Source organism: Pelmatolapia mariae, linkage group LG12 (genome assembly GCF_036321145.2).
Source record: "Pelmatolapia mariae isolate MD_Pm_ZW linkage group LG12, Pm_UMD_F_2, whole genome shotgun sequence".
Classification (NCBI taxonomy): domain Eukaryota; kingdom Metazoa; phylum Chordata; class Actinopteri; order Cichliformes; family Cichlidae; genus Pelmatolapia; species Pelmatolapia mariae.
Window position 1 is genome coordinate 34,928,625 of NC_086237.1, and position 21,928 is coordinate 34,950,552.

A 21,928-nucleotide genomic window follows, 5' to 3' on the forward strand; every position below is an offset into this window, starting at 1 on the left:
ATGGGAAAAAATGATAAGAGTGCAGATGTTCTGTGTTCCCCCAATGACATTTGATCTGGAAGAAACTATAAAATATAAACCTGGGGGCCCCTTTGACATATAGAAAAACACCCTAACAGCTAACTCTGTTGCTGAATAAGTATGTGGTGGTAACTTACTTGGTAAACCACCAGTCTAATTCTTATACTGACACACAATCTATGACAGAAAATCACAAAAGTGAGATTAACAGCTCAGCCCAGGTGTGCATTGCTCCCCTACAGAGGTGGCCATGGTCTTGTCCACCCTGAAAAAACTGTCCAAGAGTATTAAAGGGTCACTTATCAGTGCTTTAACTCAGAAAAAGGAGCTAAAGATTTTGCCATCTAGTAAAAATGTGGACCTTCTTGGTGCTTACCCTTACCCTCGCTCTTAGGCTATTCGAAGCGAACAATGACACAGTAGGTGAAGAAAAGCTCGTTATAGCCAGAGCTAAACTGCTGGTAAGTATAGAGCAAAATCATCATTAAGAACCTTTTATATTGATTGCTTTTTTTTTCTTTTTTTTTACAGGAAATCATTTAAAGTGAAAAATTAAATCTACACATAATATTCAAAAAACAAGTGAGGAAATAGTGTGCATGGTGATGGATAGGTCGTGTGCTGTCATGGCAGTTTATTTTCTGCTGTAATGTGACACCTTTTTTGTCACCTTTGATCACATAAAGAATGAGATATGTACACTCCTCTTTGTCATGCTGTTTTAACAAATGTCTCTTGTCATCCCTGCAGGCTCCCAGTGTGGTCGGATGAAGCATAAAGAAAATGCCTGAGCTCTATCATTTTCTCATGGAGCGAATGGCTTTATAGTATCCTTGTATTGTTTTCATGTTCCTCAGGATTCTTTGCTAAGCTGTGAGCCTTCCACAAAAATCACTACTGATTTTCTCATGACCTCTTTTGTAAACAAAACAGTATTCCTAGCAAGCTGCCAAGTTCAGTGCCAGCTCTGTGAGCATTCCAAGTAAAAAAATCATGTTAAGTGAGCCTAAAAATAGCGAAACAGATGGATATGCCTTGTTCTTCACAACCCCTCCTACCTGTTTCCCTTGATCTGCTTTTTCCTGTGTAGCCACAACTTGGAATATGATTCATCGGAAGAGAAGAAACCCCGTCTGATATTCTACAATGAAAAGGATGAGATTGTTAAGGTGAGAAGTGAGTACAGGGACCTTTTATTCCGCTGCCTTGTGATGGAGCTTATCAAGAGACCGCCAGAATGTCAAACAGGATTCATGTGGGAAAGTTTCAATATTACTTCATGTGATATCAGATCATCTGTCAGATACCAAGAAAGAGGATGTACTTGAATGAGAGTTAAAAATAAATACATACAGTATATGAACTTGGGATTCTGAGAATGGAGCAATAATTTTTGTACTGAGACAGGAGAGTTGATGTGACTTTGAAAATTGTGTGCCTTGAAAGCAGTTCTCACATGCCATTTATTTTTCCAGGGTAGAAAACCCCCTGTTGCAGGCCCCTATTGCCCAATTAGCCTCTCCATTAAAACCAATAAAAATGAATTTTCTTAATGCTGGCCTACATCGAAAAAGAGCCAAGTATTACTGCTTCCTTGAGTAAAGCCTTTTAATTTTCCATCTAAAGCTTTGTTTAGAGGCTAAAGTTTTTCTAATGTGGCTTCTCTGGGAGATTATAATTTGACTTTAGGTAAGGAGAAACAAAAAAAAAAATAGTTGGACCCTCTAAATCTGTAGTGGCTAAACACTTCCAAGTAAAAACAGGGGTTTAGTAAATCATGTTATATCTACATATACAGCTAATATACAACGCATTACTGCCTTTAACCACGTTGTGAACCAAACATGTCTGCCCTCCTGTGTATGTGTATGTGTGTGTGGGGATCAGACTGTTTCTGTGAAGAAAATGAAGGCAGACGAGATCAGCAGCTTGTTAGACTCACTCGGCTTCTACAAGAGGTCCAAGAAAGGGGAAGAGGTGCCAGAGGAGTTTCAGCATTTTCCCCTGCGCGCCCCCAGGGACGAGCTGTGATGACCCCTTGTGGCCAAACTCTGTCTCTGCACCATGGTCACAATAATGACGAGTGAGGCCCAAAGGCCAAAATAAGCCAGGCACCACTCTGATGACTCGCTGGCCGGGTGCATTGAGCAGAGTGTTATGTCATTGTGTATATCTGCCGAATTTAAATAAAAAGACTTTAAACTACACCAAAATCTGCCAGAGTGAATCATCGCTTTAAATATGTGTACAAAGAATGTAGAATTTTCAAACATACTGCACAGAGTATGTGCAACTTTATCTCTATAAAGTTTAAGTATGTGCTGAATTCCCTAATTAGAAAACCAAATTAACTGAGCATCATAGATGGACACTAACTTCAAGCAAGCATGCAACTGTTTCAGGCTTATCTTCAGCCCGCCTCCTTCACGATAATCAGATTAGCAGTAGCGTCTGCCAGCATGTGCCTTTATGTGTCCACTTGTATCTCTTCTAGACTGGTATTGTGCGATTGTTTAACTTAAGACAAAAATTAGCAGCGGATACTGAAAACATATTTTTGGCACTGTAAACCTCCTGACTCCTTGGCTCTGTCATGATCACCACCTCTGTCAACAATGCCTGTGTTTTACTCGCCTGTTCCCGAAAACCTGCCGCTGGGTCTGGTGTATATGGGAGGCTCTGTGTTCACAAACAACAGGACAGCAGACAGTGACTTCACCAGGGAGCAAGAGGATGCATCTGGTTAGTTCGTGCTTCCAAAGACTGTTTGGAACTTTAGTGTAATATGTTTACTATACAGCACAATGCCATTTAGTACTGGAGAATGTAAAGGCTAAGATTAGACAAGACATCTAATGACTGTATTCTCAAGTAAATCACCAGTGTGCATCAGGATTGCTTTAAAAAAAAAGACTTAGCTGTTTATTAAGGTCAATAACAAAAATATTATCAAGTCTAAAACTCAGCTGTTAAAGGTTTTTCTTCGTTTGGTCAAATTTCACTTCGGTTTTTCAACTTAATGTTTTGTGCACTGTTATTTGTCTTGCAGTGGTCAACGAGCTGGTTTCTCACCTCCCCCTTCAAATGCTCCTGTATTTCAATATGTTTTATTTTCCCTGTTGGTGGTTTTCAGCTGTGTTCATGCTGGAAGTAAAGGTTAGTGCCAAATTAGTCCATGAAACACACACAAGAGAATTTTTTGTAATTTGGAGACTTCTTTTTTAACATATTGGAGCATTTTTGTTTTTGGTTGATTGCTTAGACTTTCAAAGTTACTTAGGCTTGTTCCATTGATCATCCAAGGATGTAAAAACTCACTCACGTGCACTATTATAGCGAGATCCTTTATTGAACAGCTTTTGGTGAGTAAATATTTAGAAGTATTCCTCTTGAAGTCAACAGATCAGGTTTTGATTAACCAAATCTATTTATCAAGCCCAGTGTATCAATTGGAAAACCTTTGACTTTGGCTCCATCTAGTGGTGCCTTCAAAATGAAAGCCTCCTCACATAAACTCAGAAGAGGCACAAGCAGTGAACTCCACATTCACTGTCTTTCTGAAAAACAAAACTTTCAATAAATTTTGAAAAAAAAGTTTACATAAAAATCTAACATGCCTGCGTGTACACACACACACACACACACACACACACACACACACACACACACACACACACACACACACACTCCTTGATCATGCTCATTAATTACAGCCCTTCACTTTTCCCAGTTCTACTATCTTCCTGGGTACTATCAAGCTCTACTCATTACTGGGATGATCCTACTTACAGTCATCGAAGTGGTTCGACTTTATCTGGGCTACACTGGCAACCTCAAAGAAAAGGTATTTCAAATTTATATCTTACACTGAACTACACGAAGCTCTTTTATGAACCGTGAAAAAACACAGAGGAGGAAACTGCTGAATATTCTACCTGCTTGTGGCTACAAGTGCCTACTGAGTTTTAGTGTATGTGTGTCTTTGCTTTCATGTGGATTCAACCAAAGCACTTGATGGATGACTGCTGCATCTTTTCATCGTTTGTGCGCGCCAACCCAAATTTTCTCTCTTTTCCTCCCTGTCATCAGGTGCCAGAGCTGGCAGCCTTCTGGCTCCTGTCTTTCATGTTCCAGCTGCCAGTGCTGCTGTTCTTCCTGACCGATGAAGGAATTATCATCCTGCCTCTGGAGAGAGCTGTCCACTCCCTCTATCTCCTCTTCCTGCTCGCCCAGATCCTGGCCTCCTTCTTGGCACTTAGAACCATGACCCGAAAGCTCACCCTGCTCTTCCATCTGCGGCAGCTTGGCAAGGTGGAGAGCTTCCACCACACAGGGATGAGCCCAGTATATGGGCTTTCTTATCACCGCAGTGTGCTGCCAGTGTCAGCCACCCAAGATATCTACAATTAAAGCAAAAATCCATCCTTTCTTAATAACACATGTATCAAATCTAGTGTTGTAGGAACCACATTGTTTGAAACTTTCCAGAAAACCTTCAACAGCTGCCAAAGCATGAGCATGAGCATTCATTTATTATTTAAAAGAAAACATTTAGAAACCACCTATTTTGTAAAACTCTGCTCTGTGGGTCTGCGTTTATTATGACTGTATAGCATTCAGAACTTTTTAGGCCACTGTTGTGCTGAAATTTGGGTGCCCCAGATCTTTCTGTATGACTTTTAATGTGGTATAAAATGACAGGCCTTTGAAAAAATAAAATAAAAATCACATACTAACTCTGATGCCACATTCTGACATTTACCGATGTTTTTAACAGATGAAAAACAACATTTTAGCCCAAACCTCAATGTCAAAACTTGATGCCACGTCAGCCAAACTGTCATGGAGTGACACGTTTACAGGGGAGTAAGGTAAAACACACCATCAAATAATAAAATGAGATCAGAAATACAAGGCAGTACAGTGCTTGTGGCTGCTTTTATCAGTATTAAAGTGTTTCAGGTTTTTTTTCCTTTCCTTTCTTAATGATGATGGATGATAGAGGCTGTAGTGTTGGTGGAACAGAATTATTTTGCCGAGGCAGATTACCTTCTTGCCCACAAGAAAAGTCGAGTCTTTCCCCAGGTTTATTTCAGCCTATTTCTGGGAGGAGGACTGTGATACTTCAATAAAACGGTTTCTAATTTATCTCAGTCATGGCTACAGGATGCCATATTACAATCTGATAAGTGGGTTGCAGGAATCTAATTTTTTAAACCTTGTACAGTAAAAGAGTGTAAACTGAATTGCAGCAGAACTGTGTTAAATATTTATGACCACACAGTGGCAGTCAGTGACCAAAAGAGGGATGGGGGAGCATCTGACAGTGTTGCAAAGTCCAATGAGTATAGATTATTATGCACCACATGTCCTGATCAGGAAACCCTCTGGCAGAGAATTAAAGGTTAGCCCTGTCTACATTCGGAAATGAGGTTTTTTTTTTTAATCGTTTTTAACTCCAAGTCAAGTATACATGAAAATCAATAACATCATTTTAATTGTAACCTCTTTCTTCTTATTGTCATTGTATATGCCTGACTGGTTTTTAAAATAACATTGTGTGATTTAATATTTCTTTCCTGGCGAGAAATTATTTAGCGAGTGGTGCATTGAACAGATAAGAACCCGGTTACTTGAGAGACACAGTTTCTGTGATACAACATGCTTATTCCGCTCTACTTTACATTCAGGAAACAACAAGCTGCAGTGGTTGCTGCATGGTTCATGGAGAGGAGGAAATAGAAAAACCTTTAGAGGGTGGAAATTATGCACTGTATGCAGAAGCAGATGCGTAAATGATACCCTAAACATAAGCTTGCATATTACTGCATTTTTTTTAAAAAAGGATTTGAACCCCCCCCCCCCCCCCCCCTAAGAATTCAAGAGTTAGTTCAACATAAACTGTAAAGCCATAAGTTGTATTTATGTAACTTTAGAGAGTTTAGGGAAACAGCCATTAGTACTGATAATGAAACAGCTTGGTGTGGTGTTTCCACCACAACAGCAAAATAAAGTAAACCACTGATAAAAACAGAAAAAAACAGTTTAGTCATGATTTTATTATTAGCAGCAGAATCCAAACCCATAAAAAGGAAATAATTTACGCAAGCTGCTGTCATCTGCAACAGCATAAGTATGCACCACACATGCAAGTGATTTATGGCCATATTTAAACATGCAAAAATGTGTCCCTGCATCTTTGTAAACATCTACCTGCACAATATATTTACACACAGTGTTTAAGTGGGGATTCTTTTAAAGATTACAGAAGAAATAATTACCATGTCAACCCTCTGGCATCTTTCTTTTTTAAGTCTAACCAGTGACTTGAGGGGTGATGAGTGTTTGTAACTGAAAGTTGGAGCATAGGTTTTTGATAGGAACGTGCATGGACATCTCCACTGGTGCCGGGTTGTATCATTAGTCTCTCACTTCATCACTTGATTAGGTTCACCTTCCTGCCTGCCCAGCTGCACCTTAGCTGTTCTCAGTTTTTATACATTGGGTAGTGTTCGCTCCCAACTGTTTGAACTAGTGATTATGTGTTCCAGCATTCACACATCACAGCATTCCATGTTTCATGCTTTGACATTTGAACACTAAAATAACCGCACATGAATTCATTGTTTGGCTGAATGATTACAGTGCAGATCATGCTGAAATTTGTTTCCTTCAGCACTAGGAAAAAAAGAGTTTGAGTAATTTGTCATTACTTTGAATTCCTCCCACATTAACTAGACAATTGTAGAGAGTAGGAGCTGATTGTGTGCTCTATGCTGTTTTGAGTCAGATTTTAAAGAAGAACTACCGTATTACTTCATAGATTTATAGAACAAGAGTCAATTCATGTGCACAGCAATAAATCATGTTTATTGTCTTTATTCTCCTCAGTAAAGTCAAAGAAGGAAAAATTATTAGAGAAAACCAGGAAAGGTGGACTGAAACTATTAATAAGAGGGGTTTTTTAATGTTTTGTCTGTATTTTTGCCACAAAACATTCACTGTGGTTACTAAAAGATGTAGTACAACAGTCTTGTTTTCATCTTTATTTTAACCTGACATGTTTTCAGTGTTCCAGCATCATGTTCAGACTTTCCATTCACCAGAGAGTACTTCATGTTCATCCTACTTCTCTCCATATCTGTTTTTAATTATGAACTCCTATTAGGTGCTGCAGAGGGAGATTATTCAGCTGGTGGTGAAGAAATGAAATAGAAATCACCCCCCTGGAGACACAGTGGTCACATCTGAAGCAGCTCCTTGCACCTTTTCCCTCATCAAATTGCCTTTCTTTAGCACGCACTGAACAATAGCCTTTGATAGTCCTGTTGCATTTTCTTTTTCGTCTCACTAAATGAATTGCTTGCCTCATGCTTTTTATGCTCTTCTGCAAAAGTTTTCTTCTTCCCGTCGTGTCCAAAATTCAGCAGCATAGCTCATCGTCAGCTGTGCATTAGTGAGAATGTCATCACCTTAATTATGATTGGGTACAGCTCAGAGGTAATCACAAATGTGACTGACGAGGCTGTGCTAAGCACCAGTGGGAGGCAATATCCGAGACATCACAGGGACATCCTTATGCCTTATTTCAGTAATCCTTCATGGTGGAGAGCTTGCCAGTGCTGCCAAGATGCCTGGAAGTGTTCCTGCCCTCTCAATTCCAGGTGCTTATACAATGAGCCTTACCCTCACAGACTATTATAGTCCAGCTTCAATATAAATTATGATGAGAAGTTGTTAGTACCAGTTACTAAATCGTTAGTTTTTTTGTTCATTTTTTTATGCTAATTATTTTCTATAAACATATTTTGTTGTGATGAAACAATAAATGCTTCTGTGGCTGAAAATACTTTAGTAAAGAAACTCTATATACTGTTGTTTAGGTAATGTCTGCTTGGGTTTGTATTGAAAGGGCAATCAAAACGTTTCAGCCCTGCTGGTGTTGCTTTCTGAATTAGAGAAAAGCTAAAGCCAAAAAAAAAAAAAAGTTCAGGACCTCTATTCAGCACTGAATTTGGTTCAGGTATTACACAGACAGAAATGCCACACAATAAAATCTTCAACTTGAAAAGCAAATCCAGCATATTAAAAAAGGAGCTGTCTCATAGCCTGAGAAAAGCAAACTTTTAAAGAACTTTCAAAACACTTCAAGTTTCAGGAGAAATATTCCTCAGAAACAGCTGAGGACAAGGACTTGCAGGTATGGCTTATGAAGACTGTGACACACTTAAAGTACTTAAACTGTTTTTTCCAATTTTACTCACTTTTTTTTTCACGTTCTTGTTTAAAATATTAAAATGTTTAACTGTCTGAAGCCTTCTTGTATTTTGTTTCCCCCTTTTTTTATAGACTTATTAAATAAATAGCACATTAGCAGCTGACCCTCCTCTAGAGCACACTGCTATACCTCTATAACCTGTTTCCATTAAAAATTGAGGGGAATTTCTTTCAAAAATATACAATGTCTAACAGGAGCTCACTGGTAAATCCTCTGGGATATTTTTCAATCTTGTTTTTTTTATTCATTTTCCTAGATACAGTTGGCTGGACCTTAGTGTCTGCAAAGAAGGGGCAATACAATAGTTGATGGAGACACATGTATGGTTCTGTTATTTGATGCCATTGTGATGACCCAGCTGCTTCACCAGTCAAATCAGAATAAGCAGAAGTCATTTTAGGGATAGAGAACACATATTGCTCAATTACTGACTCTAAATGATATTGGGCCATGAAATTCAAATTTCATTCATAAGCCACTTATATTGTCTCCACCTTTACAGCCTGCAGGAAAAGCGACATCACACTGGCAGGCAGGGAATATTGAAACTGGACTGAAATTGGCGGCTGGATATTTTCAATTTGGGGTCTGATTACCTGGGTGAGAGGAATGGCAGGGCAATTCACTTCTCCCTGTGGTTTAAACGGATACTCAGCATACAGTACAAATGGAATATTTTATCTATAGCAGTATTAAATCTGAGGGTTTGATGACATAGGAGAATCTATTGCCTTGAGTGTAAATCGAGGGGCGCTGTTTTTAACAGCCTTACTAAACACTAATTTCCAGCTCTATATTGTTATATCTGGATTCCATTAGAGAAGTAAAAAATAAAAAAAAATCCTGCTCTCCTGTGATTGGCTGCCTCTTCTCTGAATTCCTATAAGCAGGACCCAGTGCTCTAATGTGAGCATCTTCACTTCCAGTTGAAGCTTTTGAAAACAATCTAAGCAATAGTTGCTTGTTTCGAAATGGCTCTTTCTCATATCCATCCATACATGTTTACATCTGAATTACATGTGATGAGAGTGGATGGTTATAGACAACCAAGATTACAGCAGGGTGTCTGCTGAGTAGAGCTTTAAATCTTCTAAGACGATAGTGAGTTTTAGATAGTCCAACACTCTTCACTGCTCAGAAAAATGTAACTCTTACATTTGCCAACCAACAGCTGAAATGTTCAGCAGCAGAAGTTGTAAATCCTCTTTCATTACAAATTATATTTAACTACACCATGGAAGCAATCCATCTGCCTGCCATATTCCTTGCCCTTAGTGTTGTAGTAACAACTGAATACCTCACCATCTGACACACAAACATAAATACAGACGATCTGACAGATGCATTAGCTGTGATATGGTTTGTTTGTTTGTTTGTTTGTTTGTTTTTTTTGGGGGGGGGTTTGCCATGGTGGCATAATAATGATCATTGTGGGAATAAATAAATACATAAATAACTGATCTGAGATTTTAAGGCAAATATCATGCAATGAATAGTCCCCCATGCTCCCATATTCAACCAAATGTATCTATTGATTTCTTCTGAAAAAGCCTAACTTCTTGTGGATGCTGAAGATAATATGGGGAATTAGGGCAAAAATTCCAGGTATGTTCTTATTGCTAAATCTATTTTCACAGCACAATATATTGACAGTATTGGTATTATCTGTGGTCTGAAGAAGCCGACCTTGGTCCAAATACATTTCCACCCAAATCATATGAGGCGGAGAAGCATTCTTGATATATGATCCAGTGGAATCAGTGTGATGTGAGGTTGCTAGCAGCACATCTGCAAAATGCAAAAATGCTGCCTAAAATCTGCAACAAAACTTTCAAACCAACCTGGTATTTGTCCCTTTGGCTCTCTTAGTGCTAGACTAGCTAAGCAGAAATTGCAAACATTGCCTGCTTTCTGCACAGGTTTTCCAGCTGTTCTTTATCTTTGTTGTCAGCAATTTTCTTTCACTCAGACAAAAGGCAGATGATATTTTTATTTTTTTTATAAGCATGAATATATATTGAAGTATAAAGGGAATGCACCATTACCTGATTTCAATGTCATTGAAAGCAGCATGCTGCCACTTGTATTTTGCAACTGTTAGCTTGTTGAGGGAGTCCTCAAGGACTTTTTGGCTAACAAGAATGAACTTGGACTGGGGCGCATGACAGCAGGAAGTTGGGGAGTGAATTGAGAGTTACACTCGTCTGGCACAACCTGGGGCCTCACTAGCTCAGCTGTCTTGTTGTATTCACACATGGTGTGACTGGTGACATGCAGCTGCCATCAGGATCCTGGTATGGCTGACAGACTGCTGCACTGGAGGGAGGAGGTTTTGGTTTGTGTTATTTTACAGACTTTCTCTGGCCTTACATGAGCCAAAGCCAGCCAGCCTTTATTTCTCCCTTAGCAGATAAGATTCAATAAAAAGCACTCAGAGCCTTGACGAAGGTGAGTGACTGGAATCCTGTCATATTCATTTTTGGCTTTATTTGTTATAATTCCAGATTTCCATGTTTTTCTTTCTTTTTTTGACCTGGGTTCTAGTTACACATGATGCATGGAAGTACTTCATTTCATTTCTAGAGCCTGCATAACATAGTAGCGTTAATACATGGTCTTCCATATGACTTTCTCAGTTTTGTGTCACAAGCTGCAACTTGTGTAATAAAGGCCCTTGGGTGGTACTTATATTGGAGCTTTATGGTAATTTGCTGCCACTTCTACAAAGTCCATTTAATTTGTAAACAAAGTTATTCAAAGTTATTTCGACAATAAACACCTACAGTGAGTTTAGTTTAAACAATAAATGAAAAGAGGACAGGAATGTTACACTTGGGCAGATGTGAATTGCAGCTGAGCCATTTAACTAATCAAAGGAGTAGTCAACTGACGAGGGTTAGTCATCTCTCTCAAGGGCACTTCCGTTTGACGCTTCATGGATATACTATAGTCTTGGCTGTTGAAGAGACTGTACAAATGCACTATTTTGCTTTCAAGACCTTCGATATTGTCCTGCTCCAGGGAGGTGCCTGCAAAGAAAGAGGTGTAATTGTAAGTTATTTTTCTTATGTGCTTTGTCTGTGTGTGTGTGTGGTGGGAAATGCTCCTCTAAGTATAGGTGAATACACTACCATTATCAGTGCTGGAAAATGCAGTCTGCAGTTATCCTGACTTTTTCATTATATTAACTTATGCTTTCTTTCTCCTTCGTGAACTGGAGAATTATTCCCTCTCCTCCAACACAGAGAATTTTTCAGCGCTTTAATTGCACCTGGAGGAGTGAGGTGCAGGCTTTAGGAGGAGCTAAGGGAGAGCAAACACTGCTGTAAGTCTCAAATCTCATAGCATGTCATTTAAATGCTGCAACTCCACATTACACTGCAAAATAAACAGATGTGACATAATGCTTTCTAGTTTTGTGTACGTGTATATATGGATCAATAAAGTATTAACAAGATTTTAGTAATTAGTAATACTAAAATCAGTGATGATCATATCATTAATATTAGAAGGCACATGGTGCAATATGATGCAATGTAGCCCTCTGTCGTGTGTGTGTGTGTGTGTGTGTGTGTGTGTAAGACAACAAATATCAGGTAATTAACAGTAGCATTACACAAATCTGCAGCTGGTTTTCATTTGTGTGATGGTGTTTTGCTTAACAACAGTCTAGAAAATCCTAACAAATAACTAGGATGAAGGATGTGCAAGTATAATCTTACAAGATAGTTTTCCAATCCATCCAGATTTCACTATATCACGGTATGCATGCTGTACCTGTAGTGATCCCTGGGTTCTCTTGTTTGGTCTGTGCTGGATTCTTGTTTTTTGATTGTTAGCTTATATATTACAACCTTAGTTTATTTGTGGTGTTTTGTTGTTCTGGTGTTTTAGGTTCTAATTTTTGTTTGAATTTTTAGATTTCCTATTAGTTTAGTTTTCTGTCAGTCTTATTCTTGCATTACAAGGTCTTTAGTTTTGTGTTTACTTATTGTGATGAGATTTGCTTTGTGTCTATTTTTATTAAAATTTAGTAGAAGTAGCCTCCCCAGCTTTTCTTTTTGGCCTCGCTCTGTCTCATACTGTGTTTATGCCTTGGTCCCTTTCATTTCTTTGTCTCATAAATCTTATTTAGTGTTAGTATTCTTGTCTCCCTTGGTTATTTTCTGTTGTTTTTCTGTTAGTTTTGCTTCTTTAGTGTTTTCCAATGATCCCCAGATTGTTTTCACCTGTGGCTCACCTGTGTTCCTCTCCATCCTGTTTATCATTAATTTATAGTCCTCTATATGCATATATAATAGTGTAGTGTGTCCTTTTACCCTTGTCAAGTTGTCCTTGGATGTAGGCTGTTCATGTCCTTGGAATTATTCCTCATGCTTTGGTTTTTGGATGACTGCTTTCTTCACTTTTGTTTCTATTTGCATCAGCCATTAAAGGCTCATTTTCAGTTCGTTCTTTGGTTTCACATGCCTGCATTTAGATCCTCCACACTACAATCCACACTCTACTCATCACATTAACTGTTGGTAGTGTTTTCGGTAGTTTGCAAGCAGACAGAAGTGACAAGGATAGACTTTCTCACAATACAAAAATCAGTGGAGTGCCATGAATTGCTTTTCCCTTTGGTTTAAGGACTTACTGCCCTCTCTCTTGCTATTAGAGGGTCACATGACATTACGAAACTTAAAGAAGTCCAGTTGTTTTCTTTCCAAGCTCCTTTGTGACCTCCAGAAGTATCTGAAATATCACTGTGGTTAGTAATTTACTACAGAATATCCACTGCTGGCACTACCCATGTGGCAAAATACTAAGGGGAGTATTTCAGGCACTCTTATCTCCAGCAACAATTTGCTGTTTGTTTTTCCTGAAGAATCTCAAGGCCAGATGAGATCCTTCCAGAGAGTTCAAGTAAGGCGCTCTGGAAGCATAAACCAACCAAGTGACTCATCAGACACTCAGACTCCAGCTCTTCACTCCATCTCTACAGCCACCTCACACAGATAACAGATTCATACTGTTTGTATCTGCAGTCTCATTGTTTTGGTCAGAACTCATCATAGGTGAGGGCTGGATTATAGATAAAACAAAAACCTTGCCTCCTGGCTCAGGTCCTTTGTCATCACAACAATCTAGTACAATGCCCAGAATACTGTAGATGCTTTACAGACCTGGTTTTCCATCTCACATCTTCTTCAAGCTTAATCTTCAATTTCATATCAGCTATGCAACTACAATTTTTCAAGATTTCTAAAAAGTTAAATCACTCAGTTTTTTTTTCAGCTCTATTTTCTCAAACCTTTGATTTATATTACATATTCTGTATGAAGTTATGGTTCTTCAAATAAATCTCTTGCTATAGTAGCATTTGACCAGCTCTTCCTTTGTTCTCAAAAGAGAGTTTGATGATATGAATATGAATATGAATATGAGGCTCATTTGGGCACTTGTATTAAAAAACTGAGCAGCAGAGTTCCATTTCCAAGCTGGGATGAAACAGTTGCAGGCCTGCCAGTTTGATTCAGGCTGGGCTGGTTTCTGTTTGAGGTGTTTTCAGACAAAAGCACTAAAGTCTTTGGTCTGTGAGATTCCAGGAGGATAAGAGCAGTTAAGCTAATTGATCGACAGTATGAAAACATTTGGTGTGCGCGTGTGTGGGTGCGCTTGTATGCCCAAACACAAGAAAATGCTAATTAATTTTTGAATAATAATAATAATAATTCATTCACAAAGCATGATTTATTTCCCAATCTCCCCTAAAGTGGTTGCTTCTGAACTCTATTTTCTGCATGTTTTGCCTCTCTGTTTTTGTCAGGGGGCAGCAACAGCAGAAGCTGGAAGCCACTGAGCTTCTTAGAATTCTCCAAAGGCGCTTTTGGGAAAACATGTTTTAACTGTGATAGTTAGCCGGATGATCGAGCTGCCTGCAAGCTGACAAACAGCTGAGGGAAAAACATATCAGAGGGTGCTGAAAAACTCATAACTGCTTTCCAGCCTGACAGTTCTTCAAGTGAGTCCCATATGTATACCTATAGTATATGCATATGCATACACAGAGCTGAAAGACACACTCATGAAATAGTCATGCAAGCATAGAGTATTGATTTGTTTTTATATTATTATTTTTTCTAATTCTGATGTCATGCTACACTTAGAAGAAAAATTATATTGGCACAGTACTGATATTCAGTTGCTATTAGCCTCTTTTAAGCCTCCAGTTAATGCACCCTTAACCATCTCATGCTTATTCTTAATGCCCTGCTTAGTCATTTCTTTCCACGGACCACTGGTAGACTCCTGGGGAGAGCAGCTTCAATTCAATTAAAACTTGAAGTTCTGTGACTCCTGATCCAATCAAGGTCTTGGCTCTGGTCCATAGGCATGACGTGAATGATAATGACACTGAAGACAACTGCCGAGAAAGACAGAAGCGAGACAGTACAGAATCTGGCATTGTGATGAAAACTTATAGAGATGAATTTTTAAAAACGCAAGCATATGCCTATAAGTCACTGCTGTGTGATGAACAGCTGTCTAAAAAGAGACTGCAATAAGTGTTTTATTTCAATGCTGGAAGAAAAGTGTTTCATCCAAGGCTGTTTTGTGGTTATGCTGATGTAAGTCCATATTTATTTCCAGTGCTAATGATGTGGAACTATAATCAGAGAAGGAGAAACTCTTGAGTCTGTGAAGGTTCTCAGTCATCCAGGTCATCGTAGTCTAAGGAGCTTGGAAAGAAAAGCATCCAGACAAAAGAAGTCCAGATGCTTTTCTTTCCAAGCTCCTTAGAGAAACTCTTGAGAACATTTGCAGAAAACAATAACTGGAGGTCAATAAATTGAAAGAAAAAATGCTGACTTGCCAGTCACAGCTGGCTGATTGCTACAGTTACCTTAGCTTAAGTAAATCAGCGACAAAACTAAATCCCTAAAACTAGAACGAGCATTAGGATAATACTTGTACTAGTATTAGGACAAGTTATTTGTAACGCTTACATATAACTTGTCTTTGAGCCTTCCGCTCAGGTAAAGAGAATGATTGTACACTTTGTGCAGGGGCACTCAGAAGGTAGAGCAGGTCATTTATTAATCAGAAGGTCGGTGGTTTGATCTTTTTAGTGTGCATTTTGAAGTGTTCTTGAGCAAGAAACTGATTCATCCTTTGGATTGTGAGTATGATATTAAGTGCTTAAAGGCATGAAGTGAAGTGTTACATGAATATAAGTGTGAATGGGGAATAAAACTGACTTAGTGGATTCTACTAGGAACATACTGTAGATGTTCCAGCTATTGTTATATACGCCTGGTTTTTAAGACTTGAGAGAATACATTCAAATCCTTCTTTTTTGTTTTTGTGATCTTGGGAAAATTCCATTTATATCCTATATATTTTTGCTCATTAATATATCTAGAGGTTATCTATAGTGATTAGGTTATAGAAGCAATATTACAAGCCATACAGAATGGATCACAAAAAATGGAGAGAAAGATTGCTTAGAAAATGTTCAAATCTCACTAACATAGCTTGATCGCGGGCAGGATTCAACTGCAAACACTAAAAATGTTTCTTGTCAAAAACGAATACACAAGAAAAAAATGAAACCAAACAATGAAGAGTAAAAAGAAATCTTGAATAGGACTAAACGTAGCGATCCAGCATCGGCAGTGAACGCTTCATCTGCTATCAGTGTTGACACTGATAGCACACAAGTAAACTGGCCTGGACCTTGGGGTCGACTAGATTGACATCTCTCCTTGGCAGGAAATGTAGCATTGTTTGATTTCCTGAAAGTCTTCTGATTGCTCTATCTCCTGAGCTGTGAACATGCTGGATGAGGCCGGAGGAGGGAGGAAGTGGCTGGCTTGGATGAAAAGACATGTTGTTCCAGTGAAATCTAAGTGGAAGTTGGCTGAAGATGAGCAGCTTTCGTGTTTGGCTGTGTGAAACCCTATTATATAACTTCTTTGTTAAATTTCCGCTGTAGTTATTTTACTAAAAAGACCAGACTTATTTCTTGTGAAGATAATCTCCTTGTGTATCTTTTCTGGCTCCAATAATGTGCCATGCTAAAGTCTTTGTTCTTAATAATAAACAACTGCTGCATTTTGCACTCGACCGCACAGAAGAAGGGTTTCCGACATATTGTTTTCCCCTGTTTTCAACTTTTGTGCATTTAAAAAAAATTATAATATCAAGAAGTAAAATTCATTTACAACATATGTTAAAAAACAAATATTTCAAGCACTTTTTGCTTTAGTTTTGATTATTATGACTAAGAATCATCAAAATTAAAACTTCATGGAGTATGCTGGCTTGACAGTTGTCCAGATGATGATTAATATTCTCCACAAGGAGGGTAAGCCACAGAAGGTCACTGCTGAAAAGGCTTGCTGTTTTACAGAATGCTGTGTCAAACCATATTAATGAAAAGTTGACAACAAGGGAAAAGTGTGCTAGAAAATTATGCATGAGCAAAAGGCATGACTGCAGTTCCTACATTCCTAATATCAAGCATCTGAAGCTGACACAACATCAGAGACATCTTACCTGGGCTAAGAGGAAGAAGACCTGGACTGTTGCTCAGTCTTCCAAAGTCTTCTTTTCAAATGAAAGTAAATTCTGCATTTCATTTTGAAATTTTAAATTTATGATTTGATGTGCAATATCATATGCTGGTTTTGGTGGTAGCTGGTAGATGACAGTGCAGTCATCCACCAGGAGTGCTTCACGCTTCCATCTGCTGACAAGCTTTACAGATATGCCAAGTTTCTTTTCCAGCAGGACTTAGTCAGCTGCCAGCAGTGCCAAAACTACTGCCAACTGGTTTGCTGACCATGTTATTTCTGTGCTTGATTGCCCAGCTAACTTGTCTGACATGAACCCCATAGAGAATCTGTGTGATAGTGTGAAGAGGAAGAAGAGAAACATCCAACCCAAAAATAGAGATAAGTTGAAGTCGTCTTTCAAAGCAATATCAGCTTCAATAAAACCTCAGCGCTGACATAAGCCAATAGCTTGTGTGCCACGTGGCATTACTGAAGTAATTTGTGATAAAGGAGTGCTAATCAAGAATTGAATGAATAAATGAACACACTTTACATAAGTTTGACATTTCTGTAGTGTAATATTCTAATCATTTCAAATCATAGACTTTAGATTTTTAATTTGCTAAAAGCCATAATTATCAAAATGAAAACATGTAATGAATATCAACATGGTTATTATAGTTTAATATTTCTAATTAGTTTTTTATTTTATATCATTCTAACATTTTCATTACATTCAGTTTAATTTCACTTAGTTTCCATAATAGGTTTGCATATTTAAGTTTAGTTTTAATTTAGTTTTTATTAGCGTCAGTGTGAGTTTTAGAGTTTTATTATATGATTTCAAACACAAAGACAGAAACTTAGACTCAAAAGCAGCTTTATTGCTAGACGTCAAGAAAAACCCTAACTAAACTTGAAAGTACAAAATAAACTAGACAGGCGGGCAGACAGAACACACAGCTTGGTGAGGGTACAACACACCACAGCGAGGAAAACACAGGGCTAAAATACACACTGGAGCAATAAGGGAATGGGAGACCGGAGGGAAACACAGCTGGGAGAAATCAGAGCTAACAAGACAAGGGGAAGCAATCCAGACACGCTGACATGAGACATGCACTTTCAAAGTAAAACAGGAAACACGACAGGCACAGACTTGACACTGAACTAAACCTACACTAAACACAAGGACACAGGAACCAAAACCTAAGAACAAGAAATCACAAACCAAGAAGAACTGGAAAGCAAGAAATACAAAATCGAAACCAAAAACACTAGTAGTCAAAAACCATGATCAAATCCAAGATCAATAATAATAATAATAATAATAATAATACAAAAAACTAAAACACTGGGTCACCGACCCAAGACCGTTACACCTACTGTCTGTTCAGAGAGGTGCCAGGGAGGACAGCATACTGATTTTATTTTCAATAAATATTTGATCTTGATCTTTGATCTGATTTTATTTTGTCTGTCAGAAAGCCTTTTTGTTCCTAGACTTACGGATTTCTCAGACAGTTTTGAAGGAGGCAGGACTGCGGTGAGAGGTTTCGGGTGTGACTGGGTGGCACTGGCAGTTCACATACAAATTAAGAGACACACAACACATTATTTTTCTGTTTTCTAATTTATGTGTGATCAGTGGGGAATTAGAGGATAACTTTAAAATGAGTTCAAACTACTTTTATAGGACTTATAAATAAGCTTGAGCTTAAAGTAAATTGTGTTCTGCATACTGCAAATGTGTATTACAGTTCTGCCTTCTACACCTTTGTTTACTGTTGGCTGGTCTGGATTATTATGACTCAGATGAAATATTTAATCATTTCTAATTCTGGTCTTACTAAAATATGGAAATAAAAAAACCAAAGACTAATGAGCCTATCCAGGGTTTCATCTATGAAGGCTAAACAGGCTCATCAGTAATGGATGAGAAATGTCTCGATTTTTCTGCTGCTGTGAGAACCAGCGCTTTTAATCACTTGCACTCTGTGAGAAATATTGTGGCCTGGTGTGACTGCTAATGTCCCTGTTAAAAACAACGTGATCAGATGTTGCAATATGCACTGATATAATTGACAACGCTGTGATTTCATAAAGCTTGCGCCAGTAATCTGTATGCTGTATGGGCAGTCCAGTTTTACAATGACTGGCAAACACTACAGAGAGTCCCCTGACAATGAATTTAGTTGGATAGTTTAAATGTGTTAAGCACAATAATGGGGAATGATAATGACCTGTTGTGTACTAAAGGGAGTAGGGCATTTGGAAGAATTGGCTGAAACAAGAATATCCACTTGAATTTAGTATCAAATTCAAATAAAAAGAGAACAACACTGTTTGATATGGTTTCCAGTGAAATATCAAAACACACACACAAAATAACCCCAATATGGCTCATAAATAGGGAATGTTCCTGCGGTTTCACTCATAGGAGATCCAGGGAACAATGTCAGTCTCATAAAATACAGGCTGTCTCTGTAATATGTTGCTGATACTGATATGATACTGTCACGAAGGCAAGAGGTCGAATGTGAAGTGAAGCCATAACTAGAAACATTACATGGCTATTATTAACAAACACTATTTAAATGTGTGTTCCTCCAAACAAACCCTATTTAATAGTTTTGGGTTTTCAATTATCAGTCAATACCAGACATTACCAGACTGACATGTTTTTATTTTCTTTTAACTGAAACAAAGTCTTTAAGCTTTCACAACTTTGTGCCTCAGAGCAACAAAGACACTAGTGATATGCAGAACTTCAGTGAAATCCCCTTTTGGACTGATGCAATAAGAGCTTCTTTTTGCACTGCAGTTGAGCGATAATATTACCGTGAGTCACCAATCCCATAGTAAATCTGCGATAACTCTAGCTTTTCTCTTAAAGGGAAAAAAGTTGGGGTTTTTTAAACAACAAAGCTTCTAACTTTAGCACTGCACCTTCAAGTAGAAACTGAGGAGTGCCTCTTCTTTTTCGACCATAATTTGTGGGTTCATGTGCAGCTTCATTTTCTGACCTCCACTGATCATTAGGTCACAATAATGGTTTGTTGCTCTTCCATTGGTTTGTACTAAGGACTATTTCTTTTCTGTGTCTCCAAGGTTTTTACGTAGCACACAGAAAAGATGAATGTCATACCGGTTATTTCCTTTTGATTACCAGTGTTCACCTTGAGGCATTCGGAAACTGATTAATGTTGAGACAAAAGAAATGAAATACTTTCCGATTTCCTCCCCCTCTGGGATTGACAAACCTGTTACTCACTCGGGTAAGGGCTTACGCTGCTATTTGCTATCTAGTCGGGTTATAAAAAATGTGGACACATTATAAACCAGTATAAAACAGTATAAACCTTATTAGTGGAAATGCAAGTCCACAATGGATTAACAAGTGAAAAAGCACGTACATTTTTTTGTTTAATCATGTCTGTAGAGATTTTTATATTTAGTCCCCTTACCTACACATACATTTCTACATACAGGGGAAAAAACATGTATATACAAGGATATTCTATTTCACTACTTATATTGCTGTATTTAATAATGTTGAGTATTTCTCAGTATTATTTAAAGTGGTAAGCTCTGTTGCTTTGTTTATCAATCATGATACTCCTTTCCTGTTCCAGGGGAATATAAGGCCAATGTCTTCACACATTATGTGCCCTTTATGTAATTTCATAAACACAACTGACATTTGAGAGTTTTTCATGCCAAAGACAGAAAAAAAATCTGAATTTAGGAAACAAAGCCAATACATTGTTATTTAGAAATGAGTTTATTTGAGTCTACTGACAAATACATCCAAGAATGGCTCTGCAGACTAGGAGCCTATGTCTTCACCAACCTGAGCTTACAAATAAGGCAGAGATCCAAAGTAATTCAAGTGCAGCTTCAAAAAAGACATAAATAAATAAAAAAAATAAAAAGATTTAATCTGGTCTCCAGCAAACAGCATTACAGTAGGCAATGTCGCAAACACACAAGTATTGCAACACTGAGCATCACTTGTTTCTTCGTAATCTGACAACCATCATTAACACAGCACACAGAGTCATAAATAAAGAAAAAACAATAGTCCTTCATTGTCATGTATTCCTTTTTATATACAAGGCTCCAGCACACTTTATTTTACAAAGAAAAGGTTGGAATGGAGTGTCCATGTTCTTCCCTTATATTAGCAAGACTTCAAAGTATCCTACTCCTTATGCATGTTGTCTTATTTAATTTAGTGTAGGTCGCTTGGTCAGTTTCAACAACAGACACAGATGCTTTTTCCTTTTTTTTAAGGTCATGGTTTCGAACTGTTTCAGCTAGCTGCTACTAGCAACGTGGCTAATCTTAAAAGTGTTGCTACTGTACTAAGCAATAAAAAATTTTAAGAATTCTCTTAAAACTTGAAACTAAAAGTTTCAAATGAAGCACCGTACTTATAAATATGTATGTGTGTGTGTGTGTGTGTGTGGGGGGGGGGGGGGGGGGGGGGGGCATTAGTTCTGTTTTGTATTGGGGAACAAAAAATAAAATCCAGTCAGCCTGTGACCCCGCCCACCTTCTTCTCTCATGATTTCGTTTAGTCCAGGTGGTGCATGTGCTCTCAGCTGACACTGAGCGGTGACACTGTTGAATGGGTCCGTTAAAGGCGAAGTCTGAGTTTCAAAAAAGACAAGAGAGACACATGAAAATAAAGCTCATAGCTAAGTCCATATGAAAGAAAGTGCTTGACTTTCCAAGTGTTCGTTAGCTTGCTTCATTTCTAACAGAAATGTTAGCACCAAGCGCCCCTTGTGAGTGTTTTTTTTTCTACACACTGTTTTTTGCAATCATGCATTATCATTATAAACCACATAAATAGAGCAGTTTTTGTGTATGGCTGTTGCAGGTGGTGAGAGTTTTCTGAAAGTTAAAACACATTAAAGCCTATTTGAGTTCCACAGACTCAGGAAAGAAAGGCATTTAACTTGGATATACTTTGTTTAAAAATTGATATCCACAGGATTATTTAAGTTTTATTTGCCAGTACTTATTATTATAAATAAGTATACCATTTTATAGATGAGAATTTAAATGTACTTTGATT

The 21,928-nt window shown here is 38.0% G+C and overlaps 2 protein-coding genes across 2 annotated transcripts; both read left to right on the forward strand.

Moving 5' to 3' along the window:
- The first annotated feature begins 374 nt into the window (after positions 1-374).
- selenoe (selenoprotein e) lies at positions 375-2,052 on the forward strand. The gene is made up of 4 exons (XM_063490695.1): positions 375-482; positions 772-848; positions 1,112-1,190; positions 1,909-2,052. The coding sequence occupies exons 1-4, from the start codon at positions 375-377 to the stop codon at positions 2,050-2,052; spliced, it is 408 nt and encodes a 135-aa protein (XP_063346765.1).
- A 422-nt stretch (positions 2,053-2,474) lies between these two features.
- zgc:112294 (transmembrane protein 17A) lies at positions 2,475-5,496 on the forward strand. The gene is made up of 4 exons (XM_063489864.1): positions 2,475-2,763; positions 3,071-3,177; positions 3,752-3,865; positions 4,111-5,496. Exons 1-4 carry the CDS (start codon positions 2,637-2,639, stop codon positions 4,429-4,431), a joined length of 669 nt encoding a protein of 222 aa, XP_063345934.1. The 5' UTR covers positions 2,475-2,636; the 3' UTR covers positions 4,432-5,496.
- Positions 5,497-21,928: the final 16,432 nt, after the last annotated feature.